The sequence below is a fragment of the Temnothorax nylanderi genome, unplaced genomic scaffold (assembly GCF_030848795.1).
Source record: "Temnothorax nylanderi isolate EJ_2023f unplaced genomic scaffold, tnyl_v1.0 TNYL_tig0138_pilon, whole genome shotgun sequence".
Lineage (NCBI taxonomy): Eukaryota > Metazoa > Arthropoda > Insecta > Hymenoptera > Formicidae > Temnothorax > Temnothorax nylanderi.
In genome coordinates this window covers 227,549-247,510 of record NW_027249200.1, presented here as the reverse complement: position 1 = coordinate 247,510, position 19,962 = coordinate 227,549, and the positions used below count along the sequence as shown (strand labels likewise).

The window sequence follows — 19,962 nt, the reverse complement described above, 5'->3', positions numbered from 1 at the left end:
GAAAGAGAAAAATGATCGTCAACGATTTTCCGCAAGCCGAAATCGTTAAGATTATTTCTACCTCTTTAATTAGTGAGACCTAGTGGCACGAGGATATTATTAGCTTCTAATTAGCGTTCAGTGAACGCTTGGATCTCACGTAGCCAATTCTTTCGCTTTGCGTCAAAGATTTAGAAGAATCTTTAATAAAAAGACATTGCTATTATACTATAATTGTAAGATTTTCGATACGCATTGCGATCGAAAATAGTCGAGTTTTATTTAACGGATTTAACGACTCTATATATTTCATATTCTTCATTTAATGATTTACTAACTCTCTTTTATTGCAATCTTGCACATACAAAAAAGCATGACTTCGACGAGTAATCTACAATTTTGACGAACTAGCAACATTCTGGCATGTTCAGCAAAAATATTTGCGCCGTCATCACAATTAGAAATTCTCGTCGCGCTTCGCAGGAACAGTCGCTTCTTTCTTTTCATAAGAAGTCAAGCTCTGCTTTCGCGAATCGCGACCGGAGAGGCTTGAACGAAATTACTCGCATAAAGTCGCTTCTGACAGCTCGATGCATTACATAGTCGAGATAACACGCGAAAGTGCAAGATTGCTAAAGACTATCAACGTTAGTAATATAATGGCCATTTTGACTTTCCATCTTCAATCGAATTTATCATTCATTAGGGACAATTTATCGAAGGGACAATAATGATCCTTGAAGTTTGTAATACTTGACAATATAGATAATTAAGACGTTCAGATTTAATAGGAACATGCATTAAGATGTTCTAATCTGAACTGCGCGATTTCGCCGAAAAAATCCCGACACGAGAAGATATCGTTGCAATGTCTGTGTGCGGATGGACATCATATTTTCGGTGAGCATTAATCGTGCGGGACAGCCACCATAAAGAGAGCCACGGAGTTATCCATCTGTCCATTTCGGAGCAGAGATAGTTACAGAATGCCATTCATATGGCATACGGACGGGCGATTCAAATGACGAAATCATCAATTGGGTAGAGAACGATTGAGATTGTCCGAGACATCGTCTTGATTAATTACCACTTGGGAAATCTATCATTACAGAGGATATTCTGATGAAATTTTCGTGAAAGAATATTTTACGATTCATGTTAAATGAAAGACTCGTATGAATAGAAATATGATATTATAATAAGTAAATATTATGTCATTTTCATTCTCAAATATATTTTAGAAATAAAATGCTTTGAATTAAAAATGTTCAGATTAGAAATTTGATTCAGCGAAAGAAATACTTATTTTGAATTCATAATATGCATAAATATCTTGTTTTTTTTTTCCAAATAATCTCACTATCTTTTTTTAAATTTCTGTCTTTTTAATTAGATTAAGACTAATTTTATTTTGAGTTTATGAAAATGCTCTTCAGTTCGTATATTTTCTATAACTTCTTTTGTAACAAGAGATTCAAGATATGTTAATGCATGTTCCTATTAAATCTGAACGTCTTAATTTCTAATCTGAACATTTTTAATTCAAAGCATTTTATTTCTAAAATATATTTGAGAATGAAAATGACATAATATTTACTTATTATAATATCATATTTCTATTCATACGAGTCTTTCATTTAACATGAATCGTAAAATATTCTTTCACGAAAATTTCATCAGAATATCCTCTGTAATGATAGATTTCCCAAGTGGTAATTAATCAAGACGATGTCTCGGACAATCTCAATCGTTCTCTACCCAATTGATGATTTCGTCATTTGAATCGCCCGTCCGTATGCCATATGAATGGCATTCTGTAACTATCTCTGCTCCGAAATGGACAGATGGATAACTCCGTGGCTCTCTTTATGGTGGCTGTCCCGCACGATTAATGCTCACCGAAAATATGATGTCCATCCGCACACAGACATTGCAACGATATCTTCTCGTGTCGGGATTTTTTCGGCGAAATCGCGCAGTTGTTTCGCAAATGCGCTTTCGCGCACGTCTGTGTTCGACACCGCGGATAAAACGCGGCGTCAACTGAAACGGCGAAAATTCGCAGCACACCGGAAGTAAACTGAAACACAGCCGATATACGCTCGTTGTGAAGTGACATTTTCGCAAATCGGGGTCGGTCAAGCGCGACGAGGGTGAAATACGTGAACGAGGATACGAAGCAAGATAAAACGTTTATAATTATCACGAAAAACCTCGTGTAAATCTTAATTATCGAAAACACATCGGGTAATTCAAAGCCAGCTATCGCGCTTCATTATTGATTGTCGATTGTCGTGAATATGATCGCATGAGCGAACAGAGCTCGCGAATTTCGTTAAGGCTGGGTCTACAATGAATCGCAGTCGTAAGAGTCGTAAGAAATTAACCAATTACATTTCATTATTCTTCGACCTCAAGGAGAATAATAGACTGTAATTGGTCAATTTCTTACGATTTTTACGACTGCGACTCATTGTAGACCCGACCTTAAGCGGTCGAAGACTGGCGGAATTGCGACATCCGTGTCATATGCCACGAGATACGGGCGCCTGAGCGACGGTGCCAGCCCGTCGTCGTCCACCGTCGTTGTTACCATGGTTTCCACGTCCTTCGTTACCCTGGTGTTCTTCGTCTGCCTGCAAACGGTGCTACTGTCGACTGTGAGCAACTGCGCCAAGACGATCAGCATGTACTGGAACACCACGAATTCCATATTTCAAATAGACAACACAGATCACATAATTGACGTGAACAAAAACAACACAATGTTCGAGTACGATCAAGTCAATATAATATGTCCTGAATATACGCCGGACTCGTACGTCGATGATGATGCTGAGAAGTACATCATCTACAACGTGTCCAAGGAGGAGTACGAGACATGTCGGATAACAAACCCGAGTCCGCGGGTAATAGCGGTGTGCGACAAGCCGCGCAAAACGATGTACTTCACCATCACGTTTAGGCCGTTCACGCCGCAACCCGGGGGCCTCGAGTTCCTCCCGGGCCACGATTACTACTTCATCAGCACCTCGTCCAAGGACGATCTCCACAGGCGCATCGGCGGACGGTGCACCAGCCACAACATGAAGGTCGTTTTCAAGGTCTACTGCGGCAATGAGGCCGAGACCTCCTCCTCCTCGGCGACATCGCGTAACAACTCCGTAGCCTTGACCAGCAGCAGCTCGACGAGCACCGCAGTTTTGGGCGTGTTTCACCGGCAACGATCCGAGAAATTGCATATTTTACATAAGTGACGTGAAATTATTGCACCTCCTTTGCATTTTTGCAATTCTTCAAATAATTCTTTGCTCTACGAATTTTATTCCTTCTCATATTCTAATGTAACCGATAGATCAAGAGCTGCTAACGCCAAAGGTATTTCTCGAATACAATGATTATCGCGATAATCGCGTTTACGCTTCTAATTTTACTCGTATTGTGACATCTGATCACATTAATAATTATAACGTTATATCGGTTATATTGGTTCTGTTTATTTTTGCATCTTTTATTTGAAACCAAATCTTGATCTTAATGGCATATATCCAATTTGAAAATCATATGTGGTTATCGCAATCGCATTTAACGCTTAATATGTTATTTAACCGTTTTAAGGCTCTTGTTCATTCCCTGCAACCATCTTGGATTGATAACATCAGAAACGAGAAAATATATCATGAAATTCTTGCAACGTACATTAAAATAAAAATGTTTTTCAATTAAATAGCGTTTGTAATCGATATTAGATTTTTATAATATACCAAAAACTCTTCTTTTGTTTGGATTATCAATAAACAACTCATATATGTCGAATTGAATCGTGCCTAATCAAGGACGAAAACAAGCTGTTTGACAACTGCGGAATTGAAATAAATATTTGCTTTCACATATCAAGTTATAACAAAATGGAAGTTCTCGATATATTTTAACACTCTACGACAATATTATTTTAAATATAAAAACACTGCGCTAAAACGCTGTATGTTGCAAAAATAATGTAGCTTTTTAATGTCATATTTCCACTCCTTTAACGCTGTGTGCAGTGTCGTGAACTTAGCAATCGACTCATTGTCAGCAGGAGCCTTAAAACTTTCTCTAGCGCCATCCAATCCTAATCGTAATTGAACGGTTCCGTTTATAAATGAGCAATAAATAGTAATAAATATTTTCATGTGAACCGAATAATTATTTTACTGATTATTTTAAATTTTACATTCCGGTGACCATTTTAAATTTAAATCGATCCTCTTTATAGCGTTGCTCTAAGGAAAATTCCGAGGAAAATTCAGTAACTTTTTAGCGTCAACCGCCCCTAGCATTAACCACTGGTCAAATCGGTCCACGGGCGACAACTTCGTAATTTCAATCTCGTCCGTGCCCCGGGTGGTGCGCAACCCTCGGCTCACGGCTTATATCGACAGGATAATCCATGACGGTGACAACAAAATAGACGGAAAGCTGATGCGGTCGATGAACCCCGGGCCCGCTTTGTGCGGATCTCAAGACCGATTATCGCCGCGCACGATGCAAATTTATGCAGCGGTGCATGGGCTGCCACGCCAAACAGCCGAGTGGGAAGAAGCCCGTCAGCTACGTCGAAAGCAATTGTGCGAGGGCAGCTACTGTATTACTATACATATGGCTGCCGTATATCCCATCGCCTTCTGATGTCCCGATATCGCGTTCATATGGCGATGATAGCACGTACGCATCATAACTTATGTTTATCTCGAAAACCGAGTTTTAACGGTCGCGCTCTTCACGCCGTCGAATAAGGCGATGTATTTTTAAGATTGCTATAGTTTTCAGCGCTATAGCGCCTCGAAACTCGCTCAACGTGCAGTCGCATAATTGTTTCCCGTGCCCCAGGTTTTGAAGAGAATATATGATGCGCGACAGACGAACGCGCGAAAGAGAATGCCCGTATTCAACAAACGTCCTTTTGTTCGTCGCGATGAACACATATAGTATATCCTGAAAAATGTTAAGCTTTAATTTTAGTGCTCTCGTCATCAAAATTCAGAAAAAATTTGTCGAAGAATTCGTTGAAATAAAATTAAAGTCTAGTATGTTATTAAAAAAACCTGCGATTTTTACTTAAGTCTTACAAAAGTCATTTCACAAAAATAAAAAAAATACATTTGAGCTGAATAATCGAGGAAAAGGTCAAAGAGAGCATATCTTAGTATTGATTGACGACTTTGCTGTTTATTAATTATCTTCGTCTCGCGTTATATACAATGTTATATATCTTTTGAGTTTCCGCAGCTGGCAAATCATCATCCTTCACTCTAAATTCTGAAGTTCTCGCCGCTGGGACTTTTTCGAACGAAACTGTATGACTGGCTTTCGGAGGTGAGTTATATATTCCGTGGTGCCTCGGCATTAAAATACGCGAAACGTTTAATTAAAACTTTACGGCATCTGCGCGCGTATATAACGATTGCCAGCTACGGTATAGTCGATATACCGATATTTCGCGCCATTAATTGTCCATTTAGCGGCTGTTGGGAAACTTTCTAATTAGAATATTATCGCCGAGCAATTTTAATGCGAAATAGGAAACTTTTGTCGTCATCGTTGCGCGTGCTTGCAGCAGCGCGATTTTACGACTCATGTATCTTCGTTAACCCAGCGTTATTCGTATTGTGCGAATCGGTCGGGCGTTTCATTTATTCGGCGCGATTCTGAAGGAGGCGCGCGGCGTGCGATGCAAATTTCAATTTCCATCACGTATCTGGGACCAACGATATTGCATCTCGAGATTCGACGTATAGTATGGCGAAAACGGACGATATCAAAAGTTTCCAAAATATCGGATATGTCGCGTACGTATAAGTCTCACGTTGATCGATGGGCAATAAGTCGATCGAGAAATCTGACGGAATGAAACATTTTTTAGGAAATCACCCCGCACAAATAGTTACGAATATCTCAGCCGGATTATCGTCGTTATTGATAAATAGCGGATCATTCTCGTCTTAAAAATTGTACCAAAATTCAATAATAAATTCAATAAAACGGTATGAAAGTATAAATAATTTGTTACCAAATTGAACTTTATTAAATTTCATTGAGGCACTTCTTTATTTGTATTTTTACATTAGGCTAATTGTAAGTTTGATCAACGAAGATGGAAAGTCAAATTGTGAATATCTATTAATAGATCTCGTTATATTTTTTTAATTAATACTAATTTATTAATGAAATTAATTTCGCAATATATGCAACTTTCTCCACATAAATAGATTTTGTCTGAAATTACATTAGTCGAGTTCTCTCTTTGTGTATTTAGTAAACTTCATAGATATCGATTACCGAACAACGCAAAAATAGACCAGTATCAATGCGCATCCTAATTCTGAAAGCATAGGTCTTATGCCGGCCGGCCAGAGCGCATTATCTATCAGTGCATTATCGAGTGAACTCGACTAATGTAAATTCAATGCGACCGTAAAGCGATATTCTCGACAAATTCCCTGCCAGTGCTGTTGAAAATATTAACAGAAATTTCATCGCCGTAGTAATAACGTGATGAATTCCATCATGAATCCAATGAAACATCAAATCTGCGAACTTTTAAATCAAAAACAACATTTCATCTTGTTGCCATGATTTAGCTTTAACGTTAAATGAAATTCTGTCGTAAATAAAACTATCTGAACAGAGATATGAATATTATGACTTGTTAAGTAATTAAAAATAATTTTATATATAACGAAAATGTCTATGAAAATGTCGTAGTTAGCTAAGCTACGAATTGAGTCTCAAATATACGAGTATATTTGATTTTTCGAGAGGCTTGTTGATCGATTAGTTAGTAAAAGAGCCAGTCGTTAAGCTCTTCTTAAACGGCTACTAAGCTTGTATCGTTCGATCGTCTTTCGACATCGTCTCTCGACATGTTGTCTTATTATTCGCTCTCAGATTCGCTTCGTTAGTTATTCCGTTTCGACAATCGTGCCTTCGTAGTCCCGCGCCTCGAAATATTCTGGGTAGAATAGAGGCGCGGCCTACCTACTCCTCTCTCTCCGTCGAAGTTATCGGGAGACGCAGAATAATCGATTCCCTCCTGCCTGTACGAATATAGATAAACGTGGAAAATCGCGCAGGCAGGCGAACTCCATTTTGCTTGTTCGGCTTACTCCGCGCTTTCCCAGACGACGTTTCTGCCGGGGGATCGACTTTGCAAATATGCGCGTTCATCCCTGCGCAAGAGCGCGATTAAATTAATGCCAAGCCAGAGGATATAGGAGTCTTGACGTGGGGCGTGAGATAGGGAGAGTGACGATCGCACGAAAGTCTCAGATTAGAGAGTATTACACAACAAGTCGTTCTTATTGATACTGCACAATTTGGGTTAGTTTGGAATTTAGTTACAAGATCTCCCCTCGGATCCTACTCGGCTGCTACCGTCTCGTCTGGTAATTTAGATGTAGGATCGCAAATCGCTCGTTCGCGTCCCGTCTTGTGATTCAGGGCGGTTCGGCTAATTGTCTCCCCTGCAATCCGATCTGCGGTCGGACTCGAAGCGTTTTCGTAGGCGTTAGTGGTCGCATGGTCACTGATAGCGGCTGCTCACTGACCACATCGCGTAATAGCGGTGCGTACGTGTAATGCTCAGGTGCGACGACTTTGTATCGACAGCACGCCGGGTCCTCTTGCGAGGACGGCGATCGATCGAACGGTCGGTCGGTCGGTCGGTCGGTCGGTCGGTCGGTCGATCGATCGGCGCGTGCATTTATTAATCCGTCGTGCTTTCACACGAGGCGAGGCTCAGCTCCCTCGAGAAGCTGTCTTCCACACGTCAGCAATTTCTTTAAGCGCACCTTCCAAGCGCCATCCTTTCTCGAATCCAAAACACCTCGGTAAGTATCGTAATCCACACTCTGCGGAATCCTTGTCACACGTCGAAAGCGACGAGTAAAGAAGATCGCTCGATCATCCGCGGTTTGATCGACGAGCTGAGAGAGACGAGAAACGAGAAACGATCTTTGAGGAAACGCTCGACAGGTTCCGAAAAATCGAGACATCGGTCGTTTAATTGCGACCTATGTTCGAGACGAAACTTCGATAAAAAAAAAAGAAACTTTGATCAGTCGTTTGATTGATCAACTTGATTGTTGCTGACTACGCGTATTCATCGAAAAGGGATTCCATCTAACGTTTATTTTAATCCAATTTATCCAATGACTAAAATGCGACTTCAGCCTGAGAACCAAAAGGTATTTCTAGATCCCCATCTTTTCCACTCGTGTAATCTCAATTCATCCCACATCTCTTCCAGCAAGAATTATTGCGTCATCCAATTATTGTCCCTTTGCATCGGCACTAACATTATTTTGCCCGTTCCCTTAATATATTTCTTTCCGACTCCTCGCAGGGAGAAACTAGGAAACTAGGAGAAACTCGAGAGAGAGAAATTCGTTTCATTCTTCGTAGTGTGTGGCATGCGTCCTACCTTTTCCCTTCCAATCTCTCGCCGAAAATAAAACGACTTTTGACTTACTCGAGCGAGCGGGTCTCTCGACTCGCCAGCGAAAGACACGACATGCTATAGGCGCGCGTGTTTCTCACGTCCACGGGCGACTACAGAGCTTTGCGGGGCCTTATATATGTATTATATACACCGCGTGTATATAATCAAATCTTTTATATCTTTTCCGCCCCTTCGTTCCTCAATTCCAGCCTGGAAGCGTAAGGTAAGTCCGCTCGATCCAAGAAGATCCTCGGTCGCGCGTGGGGAAGAAAGACCGATTTTCCCCGGCCGCGCGCGCGGGGCCGATCTCGAGTCGTCGAGTCGTGTTCGTGGCGCGAACGTTAAAGTATCTTGAAATCGGACGTGTGTGAGAGCGAGTCGGAAGGAGCAAGAAAGAGGCACGGTGTTACGGTGTATCGAGTTAAAAATCAGGAGACGAATGCGAAATCAGGAGCCAGCTCGGGAACCACGCGTTCCTTCAACTATCATTGAAATTCTCTCATTGCATCAATAATTTAACAGATATTTCAATAAATATACATAAGAAAATATAAAAGATACATGTTTTTGACAGTTCGTCAATATCATGTTGTTGTTTAATTTTCCACAATGTAGAAAAATAAATTTAGTTAGATAAATAAGTTGACGCATTGTTGATAATTTTATAGGAACTTTTTATAAAATATCATATCAACATGTTATTGTTCAATTTTCCACAATGTAGAAAAATTAATTAGTTAGATAAATAAGCGTGTTAATAATCTTATATAAGGAGCCTTTTATTATAAAACCTATTATTATTCTGGTTGAAAAATGATCAAAATTGTGATTTTGGTAATTAAACTGATAATGACTGAAGAGATATTCAAATAGCGGATATATTCGTGACATCTTAGATGACCAAGCGGACTAATGATGCAACAATGGACAATCGGATATCCCGAATGATCATAGAAGCTATTGATGTGGCAATCAACATGATGTATCTATCTATAGTCAATGAGTGCGCGTTCATGGCTGAAAATGGATGAACAGTGACATCTCCATGGAAACATCTCAGACAGGATTAATTAGATGCAAATAGGATTCTCCCCGGGGGCGATCAGTTGTGAATCGATGACCCATGTTTACAGAAGACATGCCGAATTATCTGCAGTATGCCTAACCGCGCAGCCAAAACAAAACCTATTTCCCATTTTAGGATAGGAGCATCTAGCGGGATGCTTTAAAGTTTAGAACTTAAACTCATTAGTCATCGTGCACAAATGAAATCCGGGCGTTTTAGAGAGGCGAATTATTTTCTGAAAATAATTAATTTATCGTTATCGCAATGAACAGGTAATTAATACGAATGAGCCTAATTAACACAAACTTGAATGTGATACCCAAGCTATAACGCGGATTAGATTGGTTCACATTATTCAATGAGTACAAACTTTATCCGCGCTCATCCACACTTTCTGAATACGAAAGATTCTCCCGCGGCTTTGAGGAAGACGTCTTCCATTACTCGACTCGGCGGTGACGGCACGGATATAATTTGGTAAGCCGGTTACGAGTTACGAGAACGGCTCTGGATTATTTTCTGCGGTCCTACTTCGGTGCCGGCGCACCACATGCCATCCCACAAGCGTCGCGACGGTCTAATTTAATTAATAGAAAGGAGCTCGGGGATCAGGCTGCCGCGATTGCACGGTCGGGGGATCGGCAAAGTCTCCGCTCGGTTTCCGGCTCACGTTTGGGCACGACGCGAATTACTGTTTTTCATCTCGCTGGATTTCGGCGTGCCTTGTTCGTCTCCAGGATAATAGATCCCCCGGCTGGTCTCGTTCGTTTTAACCGAAAGCTGTAAAACGAGCGATTACGTAATGCGCCGTCGAACGATCGGTCCTAATTGGCGGCTGGTACGTTGATCGCCGGAATAATGTAGAGTCTAGTACTTTAATCATTTACGAGCACTCCGGTGAAGCCTAACGGCGTTGGGAAACCAATCAGTAGAGGAGGTATGCGATTTTACAACGTCTCGCAGAAGCAGCGTATAACGCGGCCAAGGTTTAATGCCTTGATTAATGCGACGGTGTCGATAAGTCGATTTAGCTACGCTCGATAGATTTCCGGTAAGCGTGATAAGAGTTTAGCACAGGATCACGACACATTTAATAAAAAATACATTTCTCGTAATATTCTCATGTCGCTTTGGGAACAAATTTCTATACATTTTCTTAGAAAAATTCAACGTAACGCGGATAATACAGGAAATTAATTTATTTGCAAACTATGTCGACGTTCTGTCGATATTTCATTTGAAATTACTTTTATTAAACATTACAGGAAAGAGAAGACGTTCTGATTAAAAAAGGAAAGGTATAGCGCCGGACTTTTGTCCTGAAAAAGAGAGCTTGGGAGTTCGATGGGACGTCTGGTGATTAGTTTAGCAGATTTATCGCCGCCGATTTCAATCGAGATTGGTATCGGAACAACGATGTGGTGTTTCCGCGCAAAAAGGAAATGGCGTCGCTCGTACGTCGATTTGGCAATTACCGCGCGCGATGTACATCACAGTGCATGATTTTTAATTGCCCACGCGTTATTTCGCTTCGTATCGATAATCGCCGCGCTATTCTAATCGTCATAAAGCGAATAGATTCGCACGCGAAACCAATAGACACTTGACAGATTATAACATTCGTGGATTTCTGATTGCATTAATTATGACCGCTCTTACTCGTGTACAAACTAATTAATCGACGAATTAGTATCAATAACATTCGTTGTTCACATTCCTGCCGCCTACATACGGTGTGTTTTATCGAATTCCGCAATATCCTGCCCCTCGAATTAAAAACTCCGTTCTCGCTAATTTTATCATGCATTATTAATCGCATCGATTAATCACACGGACAAAAGAATGAAATAATATTCGCTACACACAACCTGAAAGTATTAAATGTTAAACAATATTAAAATAATATTAAAATATTAAAATACCGATATATTGAAATGTCCGTAATCGCTTTTATCGCATTGTTAAATAAAACTGTTGTTAATATGTTATAAATACGATAAAAGGGAATATTTTTATACACTGTCCCTGTACGGCAATTTAATAAAATTATCTGATTTGTGTAAAAACTGTAAAATATAGTTTTGTATCGTTTTTCGTGTTGTCGTTAAAACTTTCATGAGCTGCAGCTATATACAGTCTCAATCAAATTTTAGTATTTTAGAGGACAAAAACAAATATTTCTTCACGTTATTCTTCGCGATTAACTTCGAAGAATTATTCGACGAGTTATCGATTGACATCGCTATCCGAGTTACTCCCCACATGTCACCAGGCGTCTTGAGTCTCGGACGTGGGAAGTTTTTTCACTACGCAGCGTACGCGACCGGCTGCCTTTCCATCTTTGCTTTTACTTCTTTGCTCTCTCTCTCTTTCTCTTCCCTCGGTAGAAAAACTTCGGCAAAACTTAGGCGATAACCGTCACCTCGAGTCCTCCCTGCTTCTGTCGTATCGAGTCGCCCATATTCCAAGAGAGCCAGAAGAAAATCGGCCACCGACGAAATTTTACATCGGGCGATTCTTCGCTTTCTCTCTCTCAGCCTTCTCTTTCGTTTTCGATTTTCGTTCCCTCCAGATGTCAAAGTTTCGTACGTCTACCCACGCGGTGGTATTACCTCTCTCATAATAAATTCATAGTCCGCCAAGTTATAATAATGTCATCTCGTCCCGCAATACCAAAGGACATTATGACGAAAAGTTTCGTGACGGTTGAGACGGAAAAAAAAGAGGTTTAAGTTTTAAGTAAATGCGATCTTATTAGAAGAAAGAAAGAAAGAGGAGGCGAAGGGGGAGAAAGAATGGTACCAAATTTATTCCTCTTTCCAAGAGTGTGGCGAGAGCGAGAGCGAGAGTGAGGGTGGAGAGGAAGCGCTGAAACAGCTTCGCGTTTTTCTTCCGCCTTTTCCGTTTTCATTTTTCTGCCACACTCGAATTTCGCATGATCGCCTTGATCTGAGTAAATTCATAGTGCTTCGACTTATAATAATTTCGCATCGACATCGTCGTCGAACGATTTTTGCCCCTTGGCGAAAACTTTTCTCGGCGAAACGCAAAGAAATTAATGACGATGTCGTGACCGAAAAGAAAAGAAGCTAACACGTGACTCAATTTCACTTACCGCGGTATAGTGACGATAATCGTTTTTTAAAGAAAGGTTGAATGTTGCCCGAAATTTTAACGTCCCAGAGTTTTCATCAACTTTTCATAATAAATTCAATTTTTCAATGAATCGTCTCGTGCAGAAGATCTCTTCCACGTTATTTCGTCGAAGGTTCCATTTTCCTTTCGAGACAATTTTCAAATTCTCCCGAGATATAAATTTCATTCGCTATATCATACCATAAAACTGCCCCCAAGAAACGTTAAAGCTTTATTTAATGGAATATGTATGTCTGCAAAAACTGCTGTATGTATTACAGAGTATATGATATAAATTCTCGCGTGTGAATAAGTTTCTGTGCACCGACACCGACACAATCGCCACTTGAGATATGTACAATATCCTCGGCCATGAAATCGCTCGAAAATATAACCAAAAATATTTCCCTTCCATTTCCACGCGCGTGTGTACGCTTTAACGCGCTTCTGGCGTGTTTATGAATTTAGGAAAAATGCATTCCAACTCACCATCCTAGGAGAGGCACTCCGGTCCATCATAGTACGTACTATCGAATGAATATTTCCCCGCGTTTTCCTTTTAACTTGACGTCAGTGCCAATGAATAACTTCCTCGTTTCCCCCCAAGTGGCCTCTGTTTTATATAAACGTACTGGCTCTCTTTTCGTTTTCGAATTATTATACGAATATATCTCTGTCGCTTTACGATCTTAAAATATTTCAATTTTCACACTTTTTACGCCGCGTCGTCAAGTCTCTGATTTTATCAACATTATATACTTTAAACTGCTACAGTTTGCCGTTGCTTTCAAGCATAAATTTTTCTTCTGTAGTGTTTGATCTACATTTTCCGAAATTGTATTTTCGTCGCTTTAACTTTGGCGAAATCCCCTGTTATAAGTTCAAACAATACAAAAAGTCAAAGCGAGTCGCGACCTATGCGCCGCCCCTTCAAACTCGTAACGGATTTTCGCAGTCGGATTGCAAAGCCGCGCGACAGTTGAAACTCAAAAGAACTAGTCGCGTTGTCGCAACTCGTTCGAGAAGGGGGTCGGACATCGGATGGCGCATTCGCGCATTCTCATACAATGGAGAACAATTTTCCGAGGGTGAACGTTCCAGCCCGATGTTGGCCGCCGGATGGCAAAACCGTCCGAGGCACGTGAGTTCGTGGATACAAGCGCGACGGAGTTCGCTAAATCGAAATTCCATCCTCCCACGGGTCATACTCGTGCGGATCGTCCTGGAAGCGGAAGTGCCCACCGTCCCGATCCCGCGATTTGGTCGATAAATAAAAAATTGATTGAATGCTATCATTCTCGTACCGTGACTCATTCGTGTAACTTGCAATTTTGTCATCCCACGAAGTTTCAACTGAAAAGTAAACAATGTTTGCGATTTTGGAAAAACAAGATTGTGCAAAGGTAAACACAGAGATAAAAGGCGCTTGCCAATCTGAAACTATTTAATCACCCTTTTAAAAAATTAAAAGATTATTTAAATTTATTTTATCTCGAATTTTTATCAAAAGTCGGTTAGATAGAACATTTCAACGACAATGGGAGTTAAAACTTGGCAAAAAAAACTACATTGTGGAGAATTAACTTTTTCACAACATCCTTTATGGCTTATTCATGTAAATATCGCTATTTTTAATAACGGCACATTCATTTTATTTAATATGTCGTTTGATTGTATTAATTCCATATATGTGGAATCTCAATTAATTCATCTTCTTAATTCTATTATAGCTAAAATCATAATTTAAACCAGATACGGACTAATTATAGAGTTACTTGACGCAACTGAAAATGCATCGTGTATTCTCGAGCTGGCACGAAAGCAACCAATTAGCATTTAAACGCCAACGCCACGTCATTGCAATTCGTTCTTTCGCGTGCGTATACGCGAATTTGCATGTAAGCTTGTAAGTACATACCGTGGATTGTTTATCTTTAACGAGATACCCGTAACCGCTCGATCCCCGACCCGGATTCGAGGTCGAGCAAAGCGAGGCGGAACGAATTTCGGACGGAGCTGAAATCCTTCGGGACGGCAGAGCGGGTCGGTTTGTTCCGAGATTATCGAGAAAACATCGCCGATAAAACGGCAAGGAGGTACTGTTCCCGTGAGAATTCCGTCGACAATTCCATCGAGACGAGGCGCAGTTGCGAAACTTTCCCCGGGTTACAATCGACTGCTACAGGTCGAAAATATCCTCCTTCTTCTTCTTCTTCTTTTTTTCTTCCTCGCCCGCGCGCGATTTCCATTGCGCCCGAATCGCATTTGCCGAGATAAATCCTCGTTCTCATCGTGGTGGGAACTGTTGGCTCGACGTGATTCAGCTCCGGACGATTTCTCTTCGTCGACAATCGCCGACGCGATCGACAGGGAGAAAGGACGGGGCGGCCGTCGATCGACGATCGCGTCCTCCTTGAGGAGGCCGCGCTCGTCGACGCCGCGCCGCGGCCGTCCGCGAACGGAACGCGGACGAAACGAGAAACGGATCATTGAGCACAGGTGGGCTACGACTGTTTCAGGAGTGACCATCTTGCTATCGCTGACGGTGTTCCTGAACCTCGTCGCCGAGACCCTGCCCCAGGTCTCCGACGCAATACCCCTGTTAGGTACAACTAAGTTTCTACACAGAGCGAATGTCAGAGTATTATACCGACGAGTATTATCGGTTTGCTGCGAATGGAATGAATTCTGACGAATAGAGAGGCCGTGAAAGTTCAGTTCGGATCTTCGGGGAGGCTTCGTGCGTGAATATTTAACAAGCGGATATCTCTTATGTGTATTTTTCACGAAGGGTTCCCATCCGCTTAAAATTGAATCACGAGGTAAAGAAGTAGAGGGTACTTCAAAGTTACTGAATCCATCCCTTTTAAATTTTCAATACGCGCGAATCGATAATTTCTTCTCTCGTGAAAAAAAAATTTAGTTATATCGTGTTGTACGATATCAAATCTGCAATATTCTGGCGCGCCGTTTGTTCATATCAAGACGTTAGGACAGCAATTCTCTGAAACACTCGCCATTTTTCACTTATGTAATACTATGAGCGATTGAGAATTTCCGCCTGACAAGTATATACATATTATCTACTCTATAATATTGCAAGAAGCACTTCAATCCCCCCGAAGATCTCATATGACGGTATCGCAAATGAGCGTGGCGTCCTGCAGCTGAAACCGAACGTGCTCTCCCGTATGAAAAGAAAAATTGGAAATCATAATAGAATATTCGAGAGGCGGCGGAAGAGAAGACTCGCTGTGTTGCCGGTTCTGTTCCATAAAGTTATTTTATCGAGGAGCGTATCGGGGCAAACAAACATTCGACCACGCGGTCGTTTGTTTCTTAAATCGTGACGGCGCGGCGGCGGGGAAAACGAGAAAAGGAGTAGAAACATGGTTTTCAAAAGTTCTCGAGAAATCGGACTATCCGGATTCGTATCAGTGGATATAAAGCTGAATTCCAGTTTCTAAGCACTGATAGATACGTAATCTCGAGGAGCAATCGTTTTATCGTTTATCGCTACTCGCGAGAATTTGGAAATAATTGCCGAGATTTGAAGAGAAACAAATAACGCGCTTTTTTACTCCAACGCTCTGTTCTTGTTTTGTCTCCAAGTTTGATAATTAATGCAAATGAGAGACAATTGAGAATTTACTACGCTAATTTGAAAAATCATTGATAAAACATCATAATGAGTATCAGAGATAAATATATTTTTTAATTGTACACATCTATAATTATTATTATATAATTTTTAAAAATATTATATCCATTATCATTATATCATTGAAAGATGTTGTAAACGTGTCAAGTCACTCGATCTATTGTCTTTCGCCAATTGGCAATCGCCATTTCAGATATAACTTTTCACAAGTCATAAAAATTCCACGAGATCGGAAAAGTCCGGTCGTAACAGTAGACAGATATCGATCTACAAAGTTTGCTAGAAGTAAAAAAATTTGAGGGTCGACCGCCGAAAAGACGTCTTCGAAGTCAGGAAATAGACAAGAAATATAGAAAGAGCCAAGTACTTTTCTAGTTGTTATTGCCAAAAACGAAAATCGATCCGACGAAAGAAAGGAAGAAAAAGATGATAGATATAGACTTATTGCCTTCTCGCTGGAACTTGGAGATTCCCTCGCGCTAACTCCGATAGCTTTAATTGAATAAGTTTGCATCGCAATGGGGAAGTACGACGCCGTATTGAGCATACTAAATCGGCATTTTGTCTTTGCTATAACCAACGGAACCTTTACTTCACACCGTTCGAACGAGACAATTTCTACTGACGTTTTTATAATCTGAACGCTGCTAGCTCTCTTTTTACATTTATCATCGCCATAATCTCATTTTCCATCTTACGAGCATCGCGTGTAAGAATTGTACTAGAAAAAACTTAAAATATACGAATATTTAATTATTTGTAGTAGTTTCCGAGTGCTATCATATCACAGCTGCCAAAGCATCCTTTTTGCTTTCCAATATAATGAATCTAATATAATTTTGAATCTAGAAATATTGTTCTTCGTAGATCTTCACGAACGGAATCTCGCGTGCAAGTCACGAAAAGCTCATTTGAGAGTCGTAGGTATGTCATCGTCCACCGCGAGAGCTGATCGTAGCTGTCAATTCGTAGTTCTCCCCTGCCTCCGCTCATCCCGCGGTCCATTCTCTTTTTTCGGTATTTGCGCCCGCCATCTATTTTACACGGGTGACGCCTTGACGGTTTTATCGAGCCGCGCTGATCGAAGTAAATTAAAACACGTCAATCGCCCTCTATCATTACGGATCCGTTGTCAACGTTACGACTTTATAATCGGCAATGCACCCTTACCATCGCGCGGCGCGGCGCGCCGACGAGGCGAGTATACGAAAGCTGTCGAAAGAATTGGCCGCGCGCCTCTTCAGCAACGTTGACACCCGCGAGCGGGAGCCTTCCGCGTCCGGCGACTTGCAAAATTAATTAACAGCAGGTCGGAGCTAGTCCCGTGGTTTCTAGAGAGAGGAAGGTTTACCAGGATTGTTGGGAGAAGGCAGCTGCCGGGAATTAATATCTGTCCCCCGTCCGCGGACAAGAAAAACGACGCGCTCGGACTGGCGTCCATCGATTTCCGTGACGCGCTTTTGCATCCGCCTCGCGTCGTTACGTCGAACTCGTCGCTAGGCAAGAAATCCGATGCGCCCTCGTGTAACAGCGCGCGAGACAGCGTTGCCTCCGACATCTTGTTGTAGCTCATCGCTCGTGCTTTACACAACATACATCCTGGTTCTCAAGCTATTTTCTAAATTTTCATTCAACATCAGCGAACGTCTTGTTATTTATCGTCAAAAAAAATACACAATGTTTCAATGTTTCACGTATTTTTCATGAGTCTCGCACGGTTTATTTTTCTTCGACAAAAAATCGATGGTTAGTCGAAAAAAAGACCTAATAAGGCAAATAGATAACGAATTTCATTTTAATTTCATTTTAATTTCAAATATTTTATGGTTTTAATTTCGTTCTAAGGTAATTCTAATAAAGGAGAAAGAGAGCGGCGTTAAAATAAATTCTCATTTAAAAAAATCAACGCAAATTTGGTCAAAGGATTCGTAGTTTTCTTGCAAAGTAGCTATTTCAATTCTTTCCCTTTGTCGAATTACATTTCACGCGAATACATTTCGTAGCTCGCAGATGTCACATGCGCGCAAGAAAATTCACGTTCCAAGGGACATTTTTTTCGCAGAAGGTTAGATATTCCGTCTGCCATTATGCGGCAAAGTGTACTCTTCAGCGACGAGAGTACTTCACGAGTAGGTAAAACGCGCGCGCGCGCGCGCACTAACCGACATGATGACGAAGTTCTCTGCGAGCTCACAAAGTGCTTGCTAATTAGCAAATTCGATGCAAAGCACGTTCGAAATGTATATATGGCGCGTTATCCTTTTACCACGCACGGTCATTCGATTACTATACTTACCCCGAGGACATCGTAAAACGCCGTGATCAAACGCATGGTCGACTCCCGTGGAAATCGAGGACCTGCGTCGACATCGACGACAGGAATTTAATGCGGGCAAAATGCAAACTGCAAAAAAAAAATGCGGTCGATCGCGTTCATATTAGGTCTTCATTCTCGAGTACCTTCTCGTATCCACTTTATTACGTACATATTCGCTCGTGTGCTCGCTTATAATTCCTCCTTGCAGAACAATCGTATCGTTCGCGCGAGTCATAAAGAAACAAAAAATCTCATATCAATAATTGAACTACATTCTGTACTGTATTAATAACATCATCATCCCGTGACTCACATAAATTTTACAGTCTCTTCCGAAATTCGTTTTTCGTCAATACTTAAATAAAATAATTGCGCCAAAACCAAGTTTAATCAAACAACGCGTGACAATAATATTTCACACCTGCGACTGAGCGATGGCAGCGTGAGAAACTACCATTTCTCTTACAAATTGAACGCGCATTTCCTCGCGCGGCGGCGAAGCTACGTCGACCTTCTGTTCTCCTCTCAAAAAGAGAGGTCTGAAAAGGAAAGAAGGGAAGAGAGCGGAATAGAGCTTCGTTTCGCTTCGCTCGTGCTCGCGCGCGGAGGGACGCGTTCATATTTTCTCATTTCCCCGTCTACCCCCATCGCCGACATCGTTTCGCGGTCCGTTTTACCATGTCTAGTCTAAACGGCAAGATGCATCGCGCGTCTCTCGCTTACCGGCGGCCTTTCCCACGCTTTTCCGCAGCGGCGAGACGCAACGCGCGCGCCGCGACAATTCCTCACACGCCGTCGGCGCACAACGCTATCCCACGCCCATCTCCATTTATATATACGCTCGCGCGAAAACGCGGAATTCCCGTCTCAGCCCTATTCGCACCGTCGTCGTTTCGGATACCACTTACCTTTTGCCATCGCAGACACGAATCTCAACTTAGCGCCGCGCGCCGGTTGCGAATGCGCAGTCACCTTTAACACGCGATATCGAGCGCCGAGATTTTCCCTCCGAGGCAACGTTACATTTAACAAAGTGTCCTCGGCGTCTCTCACTCGAGAAACTTGGCGACGCGAAGGAGGATAGAATTTAATGGGACCTAATTAAGCAGAAAGCTTCAAAATTTGTTTCGGAACGGAATAAGAACGCAATCGAGAAAGAAGAGATGTCCTAATATTCAGTCGTATTTTTTAATAAGTCTCGATATTAGCAGGCAGTGCTAGGTAAAAATAAGCGACGCAAAAGCGAGTCAAAGGAGTTTTCTCTTCCGCCATGTAACGAGCAACTCTCACGCAATGCAAATTATGTGTAAACATCATTACGA

The 19,962-nt window shown here is 41.5% G+C and overlaps 2 protein-coding genes across 4 annotated transcripts in view; both read left to right on the top strand.

Moving 5' to 3' along the window:
* Nucleotides 1-19,962, top strand: part of Nachralpha6 (nicotinic acetylcholine receptor alpha6) — a 226,232-nt gene that overhangs the window by 154,089 nt on the left and 52,181 nt on the right. For 2 of the 3 annotated variants that reach the window (XM_071714289.1, XM_071714290.1), the window contains one exon: nt 15,182-15,268. The exons of the other annotated variant lie outside the window; for it this stretch is intronic. In XM_071714289.1, the coding sequence (XP_071570390.1) occupies nt 15,182-15,268 (87 nt within the window). The remainder of the gene's footprint in view (nt 1-15,181; nt 15,269-19,962) is intronic. 3 annotated transcript variants of the gene reach the window in all.
* Nucleotides 1,639-9,010, top strand: LOC139777089 (ephrin-B2a-like). The gene has a single exon (XM_071714292.1). The coding sequence runs from the start codon at nt 2,574-2,576 to the stop codon at nt 3,234-3,236; it is 663 nt and encodes a 220-aa protein (XP_071570393.1). The 5' UTR covers nt 1,639-2,573; the 3' UTR covers nt 3,237-9,010.

Excerpts from the sequence above, each read along its gene's own strand:
- LOC139777089 (XM_071714292.1), top strand. The coding sequence starts at position 2,574 with ATGGTTTCCACGTCCTTCGTTACCCTGGTGTTCTTCGTCTGCCTGCAA.